The 18,153-nt window shown below is 40.5% G+C and overlaps 1 protein-coding gene across 22 annotated transcripts in view; it reads left to right on the forward strand.

Moving 5' to 3' along the window:
- Positions 1-797: 797 nt before the first annotated feature.
- The window catches only part of ART3 (ADP-ribosyltransferase 3 (inactive)), a 40,338-nt gene continuing 22,982 nt past the window's right edge, over positions 798-18,153 (forward strand). For 11 of the 22 annotated variants that reach the window (XM_040237105.1, XM_040237108.1, XM_040237110.1 and 8 more), the window contains exons 1-3: positions 827-949; positions 2,118-2,195; positions 6,736-7,447. In XM_040237105.1, the coding sequence (XP_040093039.1) occupies positions 2,127-2,195; positions 6,736-7,447 (781 nt within the window). In that variant the 5' untranslated portion in view covers positions 827-949; positions 2,118-2,126. Of the gene's footprint in view, positions 950-2,117; positions 2,196-6,735; positions 7,448-18,153 lie in introns of all 22 variants that reach the window. The other 11 variants (XM_040237115.1, XM_040237118.1, XM_040237122.1 and 8 more) reach the window with 4 other exon arrangements.

The raw sequence follows: 18,153 nt of genomic DNA on the forward strand, positions 1-18,153 counted from the left end.
GTCCATGGGGTCTCAAAGAGTTGGACAGGACTGAGCGACTGAACAAGAAGAAGATACGGAAGCAACTTAAGTGTCCATGGACAGTTAGGTAGATAAAGAAGATATGGTACATATATAATATTATTCAGCCATAAAAAGAATGAAATAATGCCATTTGTAACAACGTGGATGGCTCTTGAGGGCATTATGCCAAGAAATAAGTCAGGGAGAGAAAAACAAATAACATATGGTCTTCAACATTGCAGTCAATGTATTTACTAGGTGTACTTTACTCAGATGAGAGCTATAGTTGCAGATACTGCCAAGTCCTTCCCTTCTTAGTGCGCTCACTGGGCTTTGTACTTAAGGTTCTTAAAATGTATTCTGGGTAAGTTTCACATCTTTTGTTAGTTTGAGTGCTTTTCAGATTTGTTTTCCTTGTGCATCCCAGCACCTGGCACAGTACCTAAAATACAGTAAGCCGGTTGAGTGAATGGTGATAGCCATCACCATTGCCGGTGATTAACACAGGAAGTCCTCTGAGTTATGTGAACCATCTAGCGAGGGTAAAATCCTTGCTTTAGCTTGACATCTCAGAATCAAAGGGTCAAAAGGTTAGGAATGGGAAGTGTGATCACTCTCTGAGAAGCTCAGATCTGAGGGCTCAGACTGAACATGCTGTGTGGTTGGAGGGAATTGCTGTGGCTTTACAAGCCTCTTGGAGATTTCATGTGTTAACTGTGGTGATTCCAAGGGATAGTGTGAGGGCCAGATATAAATAGCAGAACACAAATGAGGTAATGTGCCACTGCCAAGCTACTGCTGGGGATGTTTATAAAAAGAAAAGCATTCCCTTTTCAGCTCTCAGTGTCAACAACCTCCTATCCTGAAGACACCCTCACCACAACTGAGAGAGTGGGGAAACAGTGAGACCTAGCATCATTTAAAACTCCACAGGCAGAAAAGCCAGGTAAACATTTTGACTTATTTACATTCAGACTACGGAAGTGAAGATTTTTCAAGAAAATCCTCATTCAGAGCTAGTCTTGTAACAGTTATCTGTCAAGTGTTATTTTCAAAATCTCTTTTCTAAAGGGATGATTAACACAGAAATGGCATTTTTGTGCTATCTTTTAATATATTTAATGAAAGAGACTGCTTGTGAATAAAGATGGCAATCTGGGGCCAAAGGGAAGACTATCTTCTTTCGCTTGTGCTGTTCATCCCCACTTTCAGGTGCCAGAATATGGTGATTGGTAGGATGAAAAAGAGATTTCAGTTCAGTTCCAGCCATGTCAACTTTGTTTTAGGTATGTGGAAAAAGCTGAAAAGCAGCCTTTAATTAATTGAATCAGTTAGTGATTCTGGGACACCTTCAGCCCTTGATGGCCTCTTACTCTCCTGTTTATGTGCTTCTGTCTCATGAATGTTGGGATGAATATTGGGCACACAGCCAGCAGAGTTATATAATCTTACCAGAGTTGCTTCCTGTTCACCTCCTCCTTATTCTCCTTCCTGCTTTCAGCAAGTTATTCAGGATGCTTGTTTTATCCTTGGCTTCTCTTAAATGTGAATATTTGGGAGGAAGAGAGCACCCCGGATAACCTTCTGGTTTTTACCATACCTGTCTCCATCCTACCAAATGGGTGTCACTTGGTTTGCAGAGAGGATGAAGAATGAATGATGTGTGTGGATACTAACTCCTGGAGAATTCTTGGAGACAGGGAGCTAGGAAACCAATCTGCAATGGTGTTGTGTTTTTCTTTCTTTCTTTTTTTTTTCTTTTGTTCAGTTTGTGTTTTCCTGTGTATGATGAGGGGAGATTGAGAGGGAGGAAGAATAATTGACTGTTGGTGGGAGAGACAACATGTCTAAAGGAGAATGGAAATTGACAGATTTAATCCTGAGCAAATATCTGAAGTTTTCTGAGCTTTTGTTTCCTCATGTGTAGAATGAAGGTCTTAGATCACCGGACAAAATCTAATGACCCTTTCAGCCATTGGGAATTTATTCATAATCACTTCCTAACCATCATGATACCCAGTCTTACCCAGAATGAAAAAATGTATATCATGTGTGTCACCCTGTTCTACTTCTCTAAACTTCTACTAAATTGGAATTCTTTCATTTTAATTTAGAAGAGGAAAATGAAGACAGGACATTTTGAAATGGTCACCGTGCTGTTGGCACCTATGATTCTAATGGACATCCTCCAGGTAATGTTAGGAATGGGAAGCATGTGGTCATTGGAACGGGAACTCTTGGTATAAGGTTGCCTGAGGCATTTGTGTGGGTTGATGATAGAAATGAGGACAGATAGAATAATAATAAGTTAGTTTTTTAAAATAAGTTTGTTTTTTAGATCTTACCTTTTACACGCTGATAAATGTTAACTGTAAAAAATTAAAAATTAAAAGTAGACAAAGGGAGGAAAGTAAAAATCATCCACAGTTTTCCACCCAGAGGGAATGAGTCTTAATCTGTTGATGTGTAGGCTTCTCAGCTTTTTTCTATGTATTCATGTTTGTAATTTACAAGATAGATTCATACTACATATAGTGGTTTTTTTTTTTTTTTTACATTTTTAAGTTAATACTATGCTACAGGTGTCTGTCCATGGCATCGGATATTCTAAAAACATGTATTTTTCTTCATATACATTGACAGTGCAATGTCTCCTTGCTTCCCATGTTTTATATAGTGGCTATTTTGTCCCATTCAGCATTCTTTTTATTCTGATAGAACTTTCATGATTTTATTTTTTACAATTGAATCTTTAAACATTCTGTAACATGTTTTTATGTAAAATATGAGCCAGGTATCTCACTGATTTTTTTTCCCCCACATTGTTAGCTTTCACAGCACTACTGAGTATTTGTCCACTGATTTGAAGCACCTTCTTTAAAATGTGTTAAATTCTTAAAAACTTAATCCATTTTGAGTTTAATAATCTGAAATATTTTTTATAGAATCATTGTATATTCTGTTACCTGTTTTGCAGTGTGACTTTTAAAAAATTGAAGTGTAATTCCCATATAAAAAGATACCATTTTAAAGTGTATAGTTCAGTGATTGTCATATATTCACTATGTTGTGCAACCATCATCACTTTATCTCATTATAGGATTCCTGTCACCCCCAAAAGAAGCCCTGTAGCTGTTAGCAGTCAGTTCCAATTCCCTCTTACCTATATCCCCTGAGATCCACTAATCTGCTTTGTCTCTATGAATTTGCAGATTCTGGACATTTCATCTGAATGGAATCATACAATATCTGGCCTTCTCGGTGGCTTCTTTTAGCATAACATTTTCAAGCTTCGTACATGTTGCAGTGTATATTAGTACTTTGTTCTTTTTTGTAGTATAGTAACATTACATTGCATGGTTATGCCACATTTTGTTTATCCATTCATTAATTGTTGGGCATTTGAGTTGACCCCACTTTTTGCTTCTTATGAATGAATGTGAGTATGCATGCTCAGTCCTGTCCAACTCTTTGTGACCCTGTGGACTGGAGCTCCCAGGCTCCTCTGTCCATGGGATTTTCTAGGCAAGACTGCTGGAGTGAGTTGCCATTTCCTTATTCAGGACTTATGAATGAATAGTCCTGCCACAAACTTTTGCAAACAGATTTTTGTTTGTGTAAATATATATATTTTCAGTTCTCTTGGGTTTATACCAGAAGTATATAATTGCTGGGTCATATGGTGGCTCAATGTTTTAACATTGTGAGGAACGGCCAAATTGTTTTCCACATTTTATATTACTTACACAGCAGTGTATGAGGATTCAGTTTCTCTATATCATTGCCTACATTTGCTGTTTTCCCTTTTTTCCTTATCTTTATATCCATCCTAATGGATATGAGGTGGTATCTCACTGTGATTTTGATTTGCCTTTTTAATATTTTTCTGCAACATAATTTTGATGTGTTTATTTATGAATGTTTTATAATTTAACTGATATCTTTTAAAATCATTTTTACATTTTTGTAATAAATTTTTGGTAATTAAGCTTCATCCATATAGCCTTGTTTTGGTGGATAACTCAGGAAGGAAATATAATTAGTAGGTTCACCTAGCCTTTGTACCTGTTCCTTAATGTCCATTCAGTTTTCCCTGAATGGTGGTGGCATTTGTGGGCTTTTTCACTGCTCAAGGTACTCACTGTTCAGAACACACAATCAGCTGTGGCCTTGGGCCAGAAAGACTTGAAGTCTAAAATTAGACATGTGGAGACTGGTTAGAGGCACAGGGGAAAGACAGGAACACAGTGGATCAGCTCTTGGGTATGATGTGAGGAATGTGGGAGGTGGTTTCAGGGCATGATGTCTTATAATATGTTGAAGTCTTGAAGATAAATTAGACATTGGTGCCCAGGATGCACTCTGGTACATTCTGTGCTGTGGAGGAAAGTGCATTTCTTGGCTAGGAGATGGCAATGATTTGCTCTAGTAAAGCTCAAATTCCCACTTCAAGAAACTGACCTACGGACCTAGAATTTCAGGGGTCTCAGTGACTTTCCCAGTAGAATATTTTGTGGCTGGTAATCAGACAGTTTCTGATGTCAGTACAGTTCCTACGAGTACTGCTTGTAAGATGGTGTTGTGAGTTTTATTCCAGACCTTTTATAAGTGTTGTTATAAAGACAAAGTTAAATTCTTTTTTTTTTTTAAGTACTATAGAAATGTCAGTGGTCTTTATCATCAGAAACATATTTTGGTTAAGGAACAGACTCTGGAGCCAGATTGCCTGGGTTCAAATCTGAATTCCATACAAGTTAGTCTCCCTGCCTTAGTTTCCTTATTTTAAAAGAGGGACTAATAATAATACCTACCTGCCTATGGATGTGAAGTTGGACTATAAAGAAAGCTGAGTGCCAAAGAATTGATGCTTTTGAACTGTGGTGTTGGAGAAGACTCTTGAGAGTCCCTTGGACTGCAAGAAGAGCCAGCCAGTCTATCCTAAAGGAAATCAGTCCTGAATCATTGAAAGGACTGATGCTGAAGCTGAAACTCCAATACTTTGGCCACCTGATGCAAAGAACTAACTCACTGGAAAAGCCCCTGATGCTGGGAAAGATTGAAGGCAGGAGGAGAAGGGGACAACAGAGGATAAAATGGTTGGATGGGATCACTGACTTGATGGGCATGAGTTTGAGTAAGCTTCAGGAGTTGGTGATGGACAGAGAGGCCTGGCATGCTGCAGTCCACAGGGTTGCAGAGTTGGACACAACTGAGTGACTGAACTGAACTGAACCAAACCTACCTCATAGGGTTACCATGAAGATTAAATGAGTTAATATATATGAACATTCAGTGCTGCACACACAGAAAGCACTCTGGAGAAGTTTTTTAGGCCTTAGGAGTGCAGGGCATGAGTGAGAAGGAGAAATCTAAGAAAATTTCACAAATGAATGAATGGTTTTATATAAGGACTAGGTTTTGATGCCAGTTGTAGACAGTAGAGTTGTAAGTTTGGTCTTGCTCTTAGATTGTTTTGTTTGAAGGATCTTTGAGCACCTCAAGTGAAATTATTAAGCAGGCAGTTGATATACAGAAGTCAAATGGAGTTATTAATTATGTAGTTGATATATAGATCTTGCACTTACACAACACGTCAGAGATATTCAGATGATCGTTGAAATTTTGGGTCTTACGTCATTGCCTACGGGTAGACTTGAGATTTGGAAAACAAATAGCCTTGAGAAACTGTGACCTTTAATGGCCAATTGGAATATGCTGGACATGCAAAGGAGTCTAAGAAGTATTCCCTTAGAGCTGTTGAAGCTCAGAAATGTCAAGTGCTATACGTAATCAGTACCTGGTTAGTAACAGAAATGGAATTAGAACCCAGATCTATCTGGCTCGAAGCTAGTGTTACTTGTACTACACTCCCCTGCTTCTTATGTTATGCATATCATTTAAAGATGCTTAGTCCTTTTCCAGTTGCATAGAACAAAAAGCCCAGATGAATAGGGAATTTACTGTTTCTAACAACTGAAGCAAAATACAGCTTTCAGGTAATGCTAGACTCAGGCCTTAAGTAATGTTATCAGGACCTCATCTCTTCACCTCTAAGCTCTACAAACCTTTCTTTGTTGGCTTTATTTGCAGACAGGATTCTTCAAGGGACTAAAAGGATAACTATTGGCTTCCCCAAGCCAATATTATCCTTAGAGCTTATGGTTGAAGGAAAAGAAAGCCTTTTGTTTATCTGGGAGTGCTCTGGTTTTTAAGCCCGCATTACTCATAATAGGGGCTGAAGATGCAGAATTAGTCCTAGCCAAACCATACAGAAAAAGGAGCGGTGTCCTCAAAGAAAAAGGGGTAATGTTTGCCTTTATGTATGTATCCATCTAGTAAAGTGTTTCATACAAGGTATTTCAGATTCGCTCAATAGTCTTGAGTGGTTGAGGAAATCAAGCTAAGAATATCTTTCAGAGCCAGGACTGGCACCCATTTCCTTTGTTTCACACTCATTTTCTTTCCTGTGTACTACAGGGTTCAGATGAATGACTTACAGGCATGGTCATGCTCATACTTCCCGTTTACTCTTTCATGTAAATATGTCACAGCTGGGAGAAGTTATCACTAACAGTGGAATATACTTCCTATATAAAAAGATATCAGAAGTTCACTGTGAGAGAGTCTTGGCAGGGTTTGAGAGGATGCAGGATTCTTTGCAGAAAACTGAGAGAAAATGATATACACTAAATATTTTTATTTCAAGAGTACTAATTTCCTTTTCCTTTGCAGGTAAAAGCTGAAATGTTAGATATGGCACATAATGCATTTGATGATGAATACCTGAAATGTGCTAACCGGATGGAAATCAAATATGTTCCTCAACTGTTCAAGGAGGAAAAAGCAAGCCTCCAGCTCTTAGAAGATGTGTGGGAAAATGCAGAAGCCAGGTGGGAAGCTCGGAAGCCTCAGCTCTTTCTCCCTGTGAATTTCAAGGATAACTATGGTATAGCCCTGATGGCCTATATTTCTGAAGCTCAAGAGCAGTCTTCCTTTTACCATCTGTTCAATGAAGCTATGGAAATGGCTGGCCAGTCTCGAAAAGATTATGTCTATGGCTTCCAGTTCAAAGCTTTCCATTTTTATCTGACAAAAGCCCTGCAGTTGCTGAGAAGATCTTGTGAGAACAGTTACAAAAACGTGGTGTACAGCGTAAGGCTGAATACTTCATTTACATTTGGAGGGCTGAACCAAGCCCGACTTGGCCATTTCACCTTGGCATATTCATCCAAACCTCAAGCTGCTGATGACCAACATGTTCTGTTAACCATCAAAACATGTTTTGGAGTTGCCGTTGAAAAATTTTTTGATAAAGAAAGTGAAAGAATTGTTTTAATACCTCTGAATGAGGTTTTTCATGTGTCACAGGATGAGGCTGGCAATAACCTTATCCTTCAGAGCGCAAACAAGACCTGCAGCCACTATGAGTGTGCATTTCTAGGTGGTAAGTGTCTCTGTTCTGTCTGTGTGTGTCTGGGACGGAAAGAGGGAGTCTCTTAGGCCCAGGGAGAAGTCAGAAAGGAAAGTGGGAGTCTTGAAGGGAGAAAAGTCATTGGTGGTCTCCTGTCTAGCTCTTTTCATACCATTAGTTTCTTTATCCATAATTTAGTTTTATCAAAATCATACAGTATTATTGAAAATTTAAAAAATAAGGTAATAGTTCTCAACCAGGAGCAGTTTTATCTGGTAGGATCAGTTGACCGTAGTTGGAAACATTTTTAATTGTTACACCATCTCCCTGTGCTAGTACCATCTAGTGGGTGTAGGCCAGAGAGCATTGCCGAACTATTCACAGACAGCCCCCACAACAAAGAAGTGTCTGGTTCAGAACCCTTCATATAAGGCTTACAGTGAAAAATAGCCCTAGCCCTGCCTACCCCTTTCTAAACCCAATTCCCACTCCTCAGTGGCACCCTTTTTGTTTTTTAACTATTTTTTAGATACTTACTGCATGTTTCTAAGTAAATAACATGCTTCAGCATGTTTTTCTTGATTTAAAAATGTTAGACATTATTGACTTCCCAATACTTACAGAGAATAAGTATTTAGCCCTAATATACCCTAGATTAATTAGGCGTTCTTTATTGCATTCAGTTGTAACAGAAAACCTGCCTGGTGGCTCTCATTTAATCAAAAAACTGCAGGTGGGCTGTCCAGAGTTGGTACAGGAACTCAGCTACATCATGATTAACTCAGACTTTTTGTTTCTTGCCCACCAACTTTAGCATATTGAGTTTGTTGATTCGTGTTTTCAGTGTGACTGTTGGCAGATATAGGCATCAGTCCATGTCCAAGATGAAATGAAGGGAAAGGAGGATGGCGGCCAAATCTGCCTGTTTAACCAAGAGGGTAAAGCTTCCCCAGAAACTCCAGGTAGATTTCACCAGATAGTGTGTTATTGACTGGAACAGCTACTTGGTCATCTGCTGACTCATTCCCAGATGCTGGGAAAGATTGAGGGCAGGAGGAGAAGGGGACAACAGAGGATGGGACAGCTGGATGGCATCACCAACTCAATGGACATGAGTTTGGGTGAACTCTGGACAGGGAGGCCTGGCGTGCTGTGATTCATGGGGTTGCAAAGAGTCGGACACGACTGAGTGACTGAACTGAGCTGAACTACAAGAAAATCTTGCAAAGGGGTAATTAGCTTTTCCAGCCTCTATTGTGTAAGGAGGCAGGGGAGAAGGGAATAAGAAATAGCTGTTAGGTCAGTAAATTAAAAGTATCTGATAAACATCACCCTTCTCAATATTTGTGCATTTTCCCTTCCCATTCTCCCAGAGTAGTCAAGACTGCTACCTTTTCTTTTTAAGTACTTCTTTTACTCCAGAGTTACTAGTTGTATGATTTTTTGTTTCCTGAGTTTTTTACATGCCATCAGTAATTCACCCCCTGAACTGTTAAAAATGCACATCTTCTCTTAATAAAATTTAGGCAAATCAGATACTCTCCCCACCCCCGACCCCCCACCCTCCTTGGACTCCATCGTCCTGCTTTGTGAAAATATCCTGAAATCTCTCCTCACTGCTGTTCTGAGCCTTACTTTTGCTTCTGCCCTATGAAGAATCCCCTATATCTTGAATTTGTTCCTCTTTCTTGAATTACTCCTTACTTTGGAAGGGGTAGAGATTCTTCAGAAGCTTTCTGAGGAAAGAGACAGGCAAATTTTCTAAGACTTTGTACATCTTAAAAATCTATCTTTAAAGACTTGAATAATAGTTTATAGATTTGTATTTCTGTTTTGGAAATTATTTTTCTTGGAATTTTGGAGATATTCCTCCACTATCTTTTACTTTCTGATGTTGCTGTTAAAGAGTGTGAAGCCATTTTCATCACTGAAACTTTGAGTGAGACCCGTTTTTTCCTCTGGGAGGTTCTAGATATTTTCTTATCCCCAGCATTCTGAAATTTTATGATACTGTGCCTTGTTGTATATGAGTAAACGGTGAACAAAACCCTTTCTCCTTCATCCTATGGAAATAGCCTCTTGATGATCTTCTAGCACTGTTTCTCGGTAATCTACTACAGAGGGAATGACAGCTGTGTAACCATGCAATGCTGCCTAATGGTAAACATAACCCTTGATTGCTGGAGTGCATGAGCTGAGAGATTGTGAATGAAGTATAAATAACTGGAGGGAAGCCATAGCTTTGGGCATTCCTGAATGTGGTGTGATGTACTGAAGTATTCTTCTTGCTGAGTGCTGGAGTGTACTCATGGACTGATTGATGTAAGAGATGTTGTCTTCTGTATGTGGCACGAGGATACTAAATTAGGATGGGTCCTGTACCCACCTGTGTAATCTTGTTGTCTTGTACCTGAGATGTCATTCTGGGGACTGAAGAACAGCCCTGGACTGCTGTGAGGACTTGTATTGAAGGTTTATATCCCATGTCACTCTGAAGTAGTATGCTCTGTTCTCTGCCTACAAATCCAAGTAAACTGGTGAGGGAATGCCTTTGGGGTCTCATGAATGTGATTGTCTAGCTGAACCCACAACTATGGCTGCTTATCAAGCAGAGAAAGTACTGAAGTAGGGCCTTGGAAGTGGGATAGAAGTTTAGACCGAAACTCAAATGTGCAGCACATTATGAGATAAAAAAAGAACAGAGAAGTGCTGGTGAGATACTATACCTGGAGGATGGAGTATGGAGGGAGCTGGTCCACTTTTGACTTAATGGCAGAAGTTGTGTAACCATTGAGATCCCTGGGGCAAAAGGAAGACTTTAAGGAAGTCTTCATGCTTGGGGTCATATACATGCACCATTTGCACCTGCATGATCCAGAGAATGAGTGCTTCCTTAAATTTTGCACTTTACATACCTTTTTTTGCCTCACTCTAGTCCTGATCCTGAGTTGGAAATAAGACAACTCTTCTCCTTGAGGGACAGATGAAGGCTGGAGTGAGCAAATTTATGTTGAGAGGAAAAGTGCCCATTTCCTTCACCGAACATACATCGGACCTGACCAAAACCAAGCCCCTCAAAGCAGCTCATGGTTGCTAACTGTGGGCATTTCTCTCTTCCCAGTTTCCCAGTACATCACAGTGGCTTGAGATTGGCCATGGTTGAGAGTTATACCATGGACATCAGCCAACACTACAAATCAGGACCTGCGTTCTCCACCCCAGAACCTGTTCAATTTTACCAGCACGTTATGGCCAGAAACCCAGTTGCAGCTTTCAGTGGTACATTCAGCCAAAGGCCATGTGGAGAGGCATTGGTTACACAGAAGCCCTGGCTACAATAGCTACAGTAGGCCAAATCTGGTATCTGGTTGAAGGACAGAGGTGGGCAGTGGAGCGCACAGAGTTCACGTTTGTGAGTATGATTACGATAAAAGGGGTGGAGCCATCGGTTGATCCAGAATGAGCCAGGACTCAGACCTACATGGGCTAGTGTGTTACTAGCCCAGTGTGAGGAAAGGGGAACAGAATGGGCAAACTTCTGAGGGCCTTCCCAGAAAGTTAGCCAGAGGTCGCACAGCAGGTTAATCTTCAAACCAGCTACAAGGGAAAAACCTTTTTGGACGCTCACATGTATACTGTTTGGAGAGCTCTGACAAAGTCAGGCCCCTGCATTTGATTGTGTTGCTTTATCTTCCCTGGTGGCCCAGATGGTACAGAATCCATTTGTAATGTGGAAGACCTGGGTTCGATCCTTGGATAGGGGAGATCCCCTGGAGGAGGGCATGTTCCACCCACTCCAGTATTCCTGCATGGAGAATCCCCATGGACAGAGGAGCCTGGCGGGCTACAGTCCATGGTGTTGTAAGGAGTCGGACACAACTGAGCAACTTCACTTTTACTGGAGTCTCAACTGATGTCCTCTGCTGCCATCTGGAGATAACTAATGGAAACTCAGGATGGAAAACAGCCTGAAGTGATCATTAAAGCTAGGCTGTTTGAAACACTATGAAGGATGATAACCAGGGGTTTTAAAAGCTCAGCCAGGAGGATGTAGTTAGAACCTTGTTCTACTGTAACTGAAAATAACTGGATGAAAAAAGGCAACGTTTCTAAAAGTGATTTAAAAACTATGCTGTGCTAAATTTAGTGTGCTAACACAGTCCTGTATTAAACTTGTTTGTGATTTCCAAGATAAAACGTTTGTGGGCCGTACAAGAACTAGTTAGCCAAAGAAAATAGTTCAGTTGGTTGGGAGTGGAGAAAATAATTCCTGGTAGTCAAAGAGATACTCGTATTAATCCAAGGATATAGGAGTGAGGTAGCTCAGAGGTTAAAGCATCTGCCTGCAATGCAGGAGACCTGGGTTTGATCCCTGGGTCGGGAAGATCCCCTGGAGAAGGAAATGGCAACCCACTCCAGTATTCTTGCCTCTCCCATGAACAGAGGAGCCTGGTGGGCTACAGTCCACGGGGTCACAAAGAGTCGGACACGACTAAGTGACTTCACTTCACTTCACTAGTGGTAACAAACACTAGATCCATCCTTACGGGAAAATTGCCACAGGTACTGCACAATTGCATTCATCTCACATGGTAGTAAAGCAATGCTCAAAATTCTCCAAGCCAGGCTTCAGCAATATGTGAACTGTGAAATTCCAGATGTTCAAGCTGGTTTTAGAAAAGGCAGAGGAACCAGAGATCAAATTGCCAACATCCGCTGGATCATGGAAAAGGCAAGAGCATTCCAGAAAAAACCTCTATTTTTGCTTTATTGACTATGCCAAAGCCTTTGACTGTGTGGATCACAATAAACTATGGAAAATTCTGAAAGAGATGGGAATACCAGACCACTTTACCTGCCTCTTGAGAAACCTATATGCAGGTCAGGAAGCAACAGTTAGAACGGGACATAGAACAACAGACGGGTTCCAAATAGGAAAAGGAGTACGTCAAGGCTGTATATTGTCCCCCTGCTTATTTAACTTCTATGCAGAAGTACATCATGAGAAACGCTGGGCTGGAAGAAGCACAAGCTAGAGTCAAGATTTCTGGGAGAAATATGAATAACCTCAGATATGCAGATGACACCACCCTTATGGCAGAAAGTGAAGAGGAACTAAAAAGCCTCTTGATGAAAGTGAAAGAGGAGAGCGAAAAAGTTGGTTTAAAGCTCAACATTCAGAAAACGAAGATCATGGCACCTGGTCCCATCACTTCATGGCAAATAGATGGGGGAACAGTGGAAACAGTGTCAGACTTTATTTTTTGGGGCTCCAAAATCACTGCAGATGGTGATTGCAGCCATGAAATTAAAAGACACTTACTCCTTGGAAGGAAAGTTATGACCAACCTAGATAAGCATATTGAAAAGCAGAGATATTACAAGGCTATGGTTTTTCCAGTGGTCATGTATGGATGTGAGAGTTGGACTCTGAAGAAGGCTGAGCGCCGAAGAATTGATGCTTTTGAACTGTGGTGTTGAAGACTCTTGAGAGTCCCTTGGACTTCAAGGAGATCCAACCAGTCCATTCTAAAGGAGATTGGTCCTGGGTGTTCATTGGAAGGACTGATGCTAAAGCTGAAACTCCAGTACTTTGGCCACCTCAAGCAAAGAGTTGACTCATTGGAAAAGACTCTGATGCTGGAAGGGATTTGGGGCAGGAAGAGAAGGGGACGACAGAGGATGAGATGGCTGGATGGCATCACCGACGCAATGGATGTGAGTTTGAGTGAACTCCGGGAGTTGATGATGGACAGAGAGGCCTGGCGTGCTGTGATTCATGGGGTCGCAAAGAGTCAGACACAGCTGAGCAACTGAACTGAACTGCTTCTAAGTCTTCTTACTGTAGAGCTTCTTGCTAAAATGACAACTTACAAGGTTTCCAGTGTGGCAGGTAGGAATAGGCACTATTCTTCATCCTCTGAGTTCTTTCACTGTCCTTGGGTAGAGTCCTTACACAAACTGATCAGTACTTTGGTGAGTACTGGAGACCCTAAGGATATCTGGGGTTCTCTATGCAGCTCCTTTATCTTTAGTATTCTGTAAAAACCAGACTATCCTGGTATTTTCCTTTGTGCAAAAGGTTTAACTGCTTAATAGTTAAATACCGTTTGAGTTTTCTATTTGAGTTATTTTTGATCAGCTACATTTTCCTAGGAATTGTCCATTTGCCTTAGATTTCAGATTTATTGGCATAAAGCTAATCATAATAATCTCATGTCTTTTTACAGCTGTTGAATCTGTAGTTACATTCCCTTTTTCAGTCCCTATATATGTTTGTGTCTTACCCTGTTTATTACCCTGAATCAATCTTACCCACTTTTAACCCTGCTACTTTTTTATTCAAGTATAATTGATTTACAATATTGTGTTAGTTTCAAGTGTACAGAATGATTCAGTTTTATGTATTTTTTCAGATTATTTTCCATTGTAGGTTATATAGGACATTATGTATATAGCTCATGGTGTTATATGATAAATCCTTATTGTTGAGACTTTCATTCATTTAGTATGATATTCTCTAGGTCCTTCTGTGTTGCAGTATCATTATTTCATTCCTTCTTGTGGCTGAGTAATATTCCATTGTGTGTGTGTGTATAGTCTATGTGTATGTATACACACACGCACCCACCCACCACATCTTCTTAAGGCAGTCAGTTGGTAGGCACTTAGATTGTTTCCATGTCTTGGCCATTCTGTGTAGTGCTGCTGTGAACATTTTGGGTGCATGCATTTTTCAAATTAGAATTTTATCCAAATATATGCCTAGGAGTGGGATTGCTGGATTGTATGGTAGTTCAGTTTTTATTTTCTTCAAGAGCCTCAATACTGTTTTCCATAGTGGGTGTACCAGTTTACATTGTGTAAGGGAGTTTGCTTTTCTCCACGTTTCTCTCCAGTATTTATTATTTGCAGACTTTTTGATAATAGCTATTCTGATAGCTATTTGATAATAGCTATTCTATTCAGGTTGTGAGGTGATACCTCATTGTGGTTTTGATTTGCCTTTCTCTAGTAATTATGATATTGAGCATCTTTTCATGTGCCTGTTGGCTATATGAATGTTGTCTTTGGAAAAATTTCAATTGAAGTTTTCTTTCCCTTTTTTTTTGTTTTTTTGCTATTGAGTTGCTTGGACTTCCCATGTGGCTCAGTTGGTTAAGAATCCGCCTGCAATGCTGGAGACCCTTGTTTGATCCCTGGGTTGGGAAAATCCCCTGGAAACAGGAAAGGTTACCCACTCCAGTATTCTGGCCTGGAGAATTCCATGGACAGTAAAGTCCATGGGGTTGCAAAGAGTCGGACACAACTGAGCGATTTGCACATGAACATAAATATTGAGTTATATGAGCTATTTGTATATTTTTGATAGTAACTCCTTGTCAGTTACTTTCTTCAGGTTGTCTTTTCATTTTCTTGATGGTTTCCTTTGCCGAGCAAAAGCTTTTAACTTTGATTAGGTCCCATTTGTCTATTTTTGCCTTTATTTCATTTGCCTTGGGAGACTGATCTAACAACATTTTGCTGCAATTTATGCCAGAGAATGTTTTGCTTATGTTCTTTTCTAGGAGTTGTATGGTTCAGTTCAGTTGCTCAGTCATGTCTGATTCTGTCACCCATGGATTGCAGCACACCAGGCTTCCCTATCCACCAACAACTCTGGGAGCTTGCTCAAACTCATGTCCATCAAGTCAGTGATGCCATCCAACCATCTCATCTTCTGTCATTCCCTTCTCCTCCTGTCTACAATCTTTTCCAGCATCAGGATCTTTTCCAGTTCTCTTCAGGTGGCCAAAGTACTGGAGCTTCAGCTTCAGCATCAGTCCTTCCAGTAAATATTCAGGACTGATTTCCTTTAGGATGGACTGGTTGGATCTCCTTGCAGTCCAAGGGACTCTTAAGAGTCTTCTCTAACACCACAGTTCAAAAGCATCAGTCCTTTAGTGCTCAGCTTTCTTTATAGTCCAGTTCTCACACCCATACATGACTACTGGAAAAACCATAGGTTTGACTAGATGGACCTTTGTCGGCAAAGTAATGTCTCTGCTTTTTAATATGCTGTCTAGATTGGTCGTAGCTCTTCTGCCAAGGAGCAAGCATCTTTTAATTTCATGGCTACAGTCACCATCTGCAGTGATTTTGCAGTCTAAGAAAATAAAATCTGTCACTGTTTTCATTGTTTCCCCATCAGTTTGCCATGAAGTGATGGGACCAGATGCCAAGACCTTAGGTTTTTGAATGTTGAGTTTTAAAGCAACTTTTCACTCTCCTCTCACTCATCAAGAGGCTCTCCAATTCCTTTTCACTTTCTGTCATAAGGGTGGTGTATCTGCATATCTGAGGTTATTGATATTTCTCCTGGCAGTCTTGATTCCAGCTTGTGCTTCATCCAACCTGGCATTTCTCATGATGTACTCTACATATAAGTTAAATAAGCAGGGTGACAGTATACAGCCTTGAAGTACTCCTTTCCAAATTTGGAACCAGTCTATTGTTCCATGTCCAGTTCTAACTGTTGCTTCTTGACCTGCATACAGATTTCTCTAGAGGCAGGTAATGTGATCTGGTATTCCCATCTCTTTAAGAATTTTTCACTGTTTGTCGTGATCCACACAGTTAAAGGCTTTGGCGTAATCAGTAGAGCAGAAGTAGGTATTTTTCTGGAACTCTCACTTTTTTGATGATTCAGCAGATGTTGACAATTTGATCTCTGATTCCTCAGCCTTTTCTAAACCCAGCTTGAACATCTGGAAGTTCTTGGTTCACATACTGTTGAAGCCTGGCTTGGAGAATTTGGAGCATTACTTTGCTAGCTTGTGAGATGAGGGCAATTGTGTGGTAGTTTGAACATTCTTTGGCATTGCCTTTCTTTGGGATTGGAATGAAAACTGACCTTTTCCAGTCCTGTGGCCACTGGTGAGTTTTCCAGATTTGCTGGCATATTGACTGCAGTGCTTTCACAACATCAGTTTTTAGGATTTGAAGTAGCTTAACTGGAATTCATCACCTCAACTAGCTTTGTAGTGATGCGTCCTAAGGCCCTCTTCACTTTGGACTCTAGGATGTCTGGCTCTAGTTGAGTGATCACACCATAGTGGTTATCTGTGTCATTAATATCTTTTTTGTATAGTTCTTCTGCGTATTCTTGGCATCTTTTCTTAATATCTTCTGTTTCTGTTAGGTCCATACCGTTTGTCCTTTATTTGCCCATCTTTGCATGAAATGTTCCTTTGGTATCTCTAATTTTCTTGAACAGATCTCTAGTCTTTCCCATTCTGTTGTTTTTCTCTATTTCTTTGCCTTGATCACTGAGGATCAATGATCGCTCAGTTGGTAAAGAGTCTGCCTGAAATGCAGCAGACACCAGTTCAATTCCTGGGTTGAGATGATCCACTGGAGAAGGGATAGGCTACCCACTGCAGTATTCTTAGGCTTTCCTTGTGGCTCAGCTGGTAAAGAGTCCACCTGCAGTGCAGGAGACCTAGGTTCGATCCCTGGGTTGGGAAGATCCCCTGGAGAAGGGAAAGGCTGCCCACTCCAGTATTCTGGCCTAGAAAATTCCATGGACTATATAGTCCATGGGGTCACAAAGAGTTGGACAGAACTGAGCAGCTTTCACTTTCAGTTATATGGTATTATGTCTTATATTTAGTTCTTTATACCATTTGAGTTTATTTTTGTATATGGTATGGGGCAGTATTCTGATTTCATTGATTTTTATGTAACTGTCTGGAGAAGGCAATGGCGCCCCACTCCAGTACTCTTGCCTGGAAAATCCCATGGATGGAGGAGCCTGGTAGGCTGCAGTCCATGGGGTCGCTGAGGGTCGGACATGACTGAGCGACGTCACTTTCACTTTTCACTTTCATGCATTGGAGAAGGAAATGGCAACCCACTCCAGTGTTCTTGCCTGGAGAATCCCAGGGACGGGGGAGCCTGGTGGGCTGCCGTCTATGGGGTCGCACAGAGTTGGACACGACTGACGCAACTTAGCAGCAGCAGCAGTCCAGCTTTCCCAGTACTGCTTATTGAAGAGACTTTTTTCATTATGTGTTCTTGCCTCCTTTGTTGTAGGTTAATTGGTTGTAGGTGTGTTGCTTTATTTCTGGGCTGTCTATTCTGTTCCATTGACATACGTTTTTGTGGCAATTCCATGCCCTTTGATTACTGTAGCTTTGTGGTATTGTCTGAAGTCTGGGAGGCTTATGCCTCCAGCTTTGTTCTTTTCTTCAGTATTGCTTTGGCAGTTCTGGGTCTTTTATGGTTCCATATAAATTTTAGGATTATTAGTTCTAATGTTGTGAACATAGAATGTATATTTTGATAGGGTTTGCATTAAATCTGTAGATTGCTTTGGGTAGTATGGCCATTTTAATAATAATCCCAGTCTAAGAGCATGGAACACCTTTCCATTTCTTTGAATCATCTTCAGTTTACTTAAAGAAAATTATCAATTTCCTTCAGTGTTTTATAGTTTTCAGTGTATAGCTCTTTCATGCCCATATAGTTAAAAGTTTATTCCTGGGTATTTTTTGGACATGGTTATATTTGGGGGGGCTCCAAAATCACTGCAGATGGTGATTGCAGCCATGAAATTAAAAGACGCTTACTCCTTGGTAGGAAAGTTATGACCAACCTAGATAGCATATTGAAAAGCAGAGATATTACTTTGCCAACAAAGGTCCGTCTAGTCAAGGCTATGGTTTTTCCAGTGGTCATGTATGGATGTGAGAGTTGGA

This window comes from Oryx dammah, unplaced genomic scaffold, assembly GCF_014754425.2.
Source record: "Oryx dammah isolate SB20612 unplaced genomic scaffold, SCBI_Odam_1.1 HiC_scaffold_3, whole genome shotgun sequence".
In the NCBI taxonomy this organism is placed as follows: domain Eukaryota; kingdom Metazoa; phylum Chordata; class Mammalia; order Artiodactyla; family Bovidae; genus Oryx; species Oryx dammah.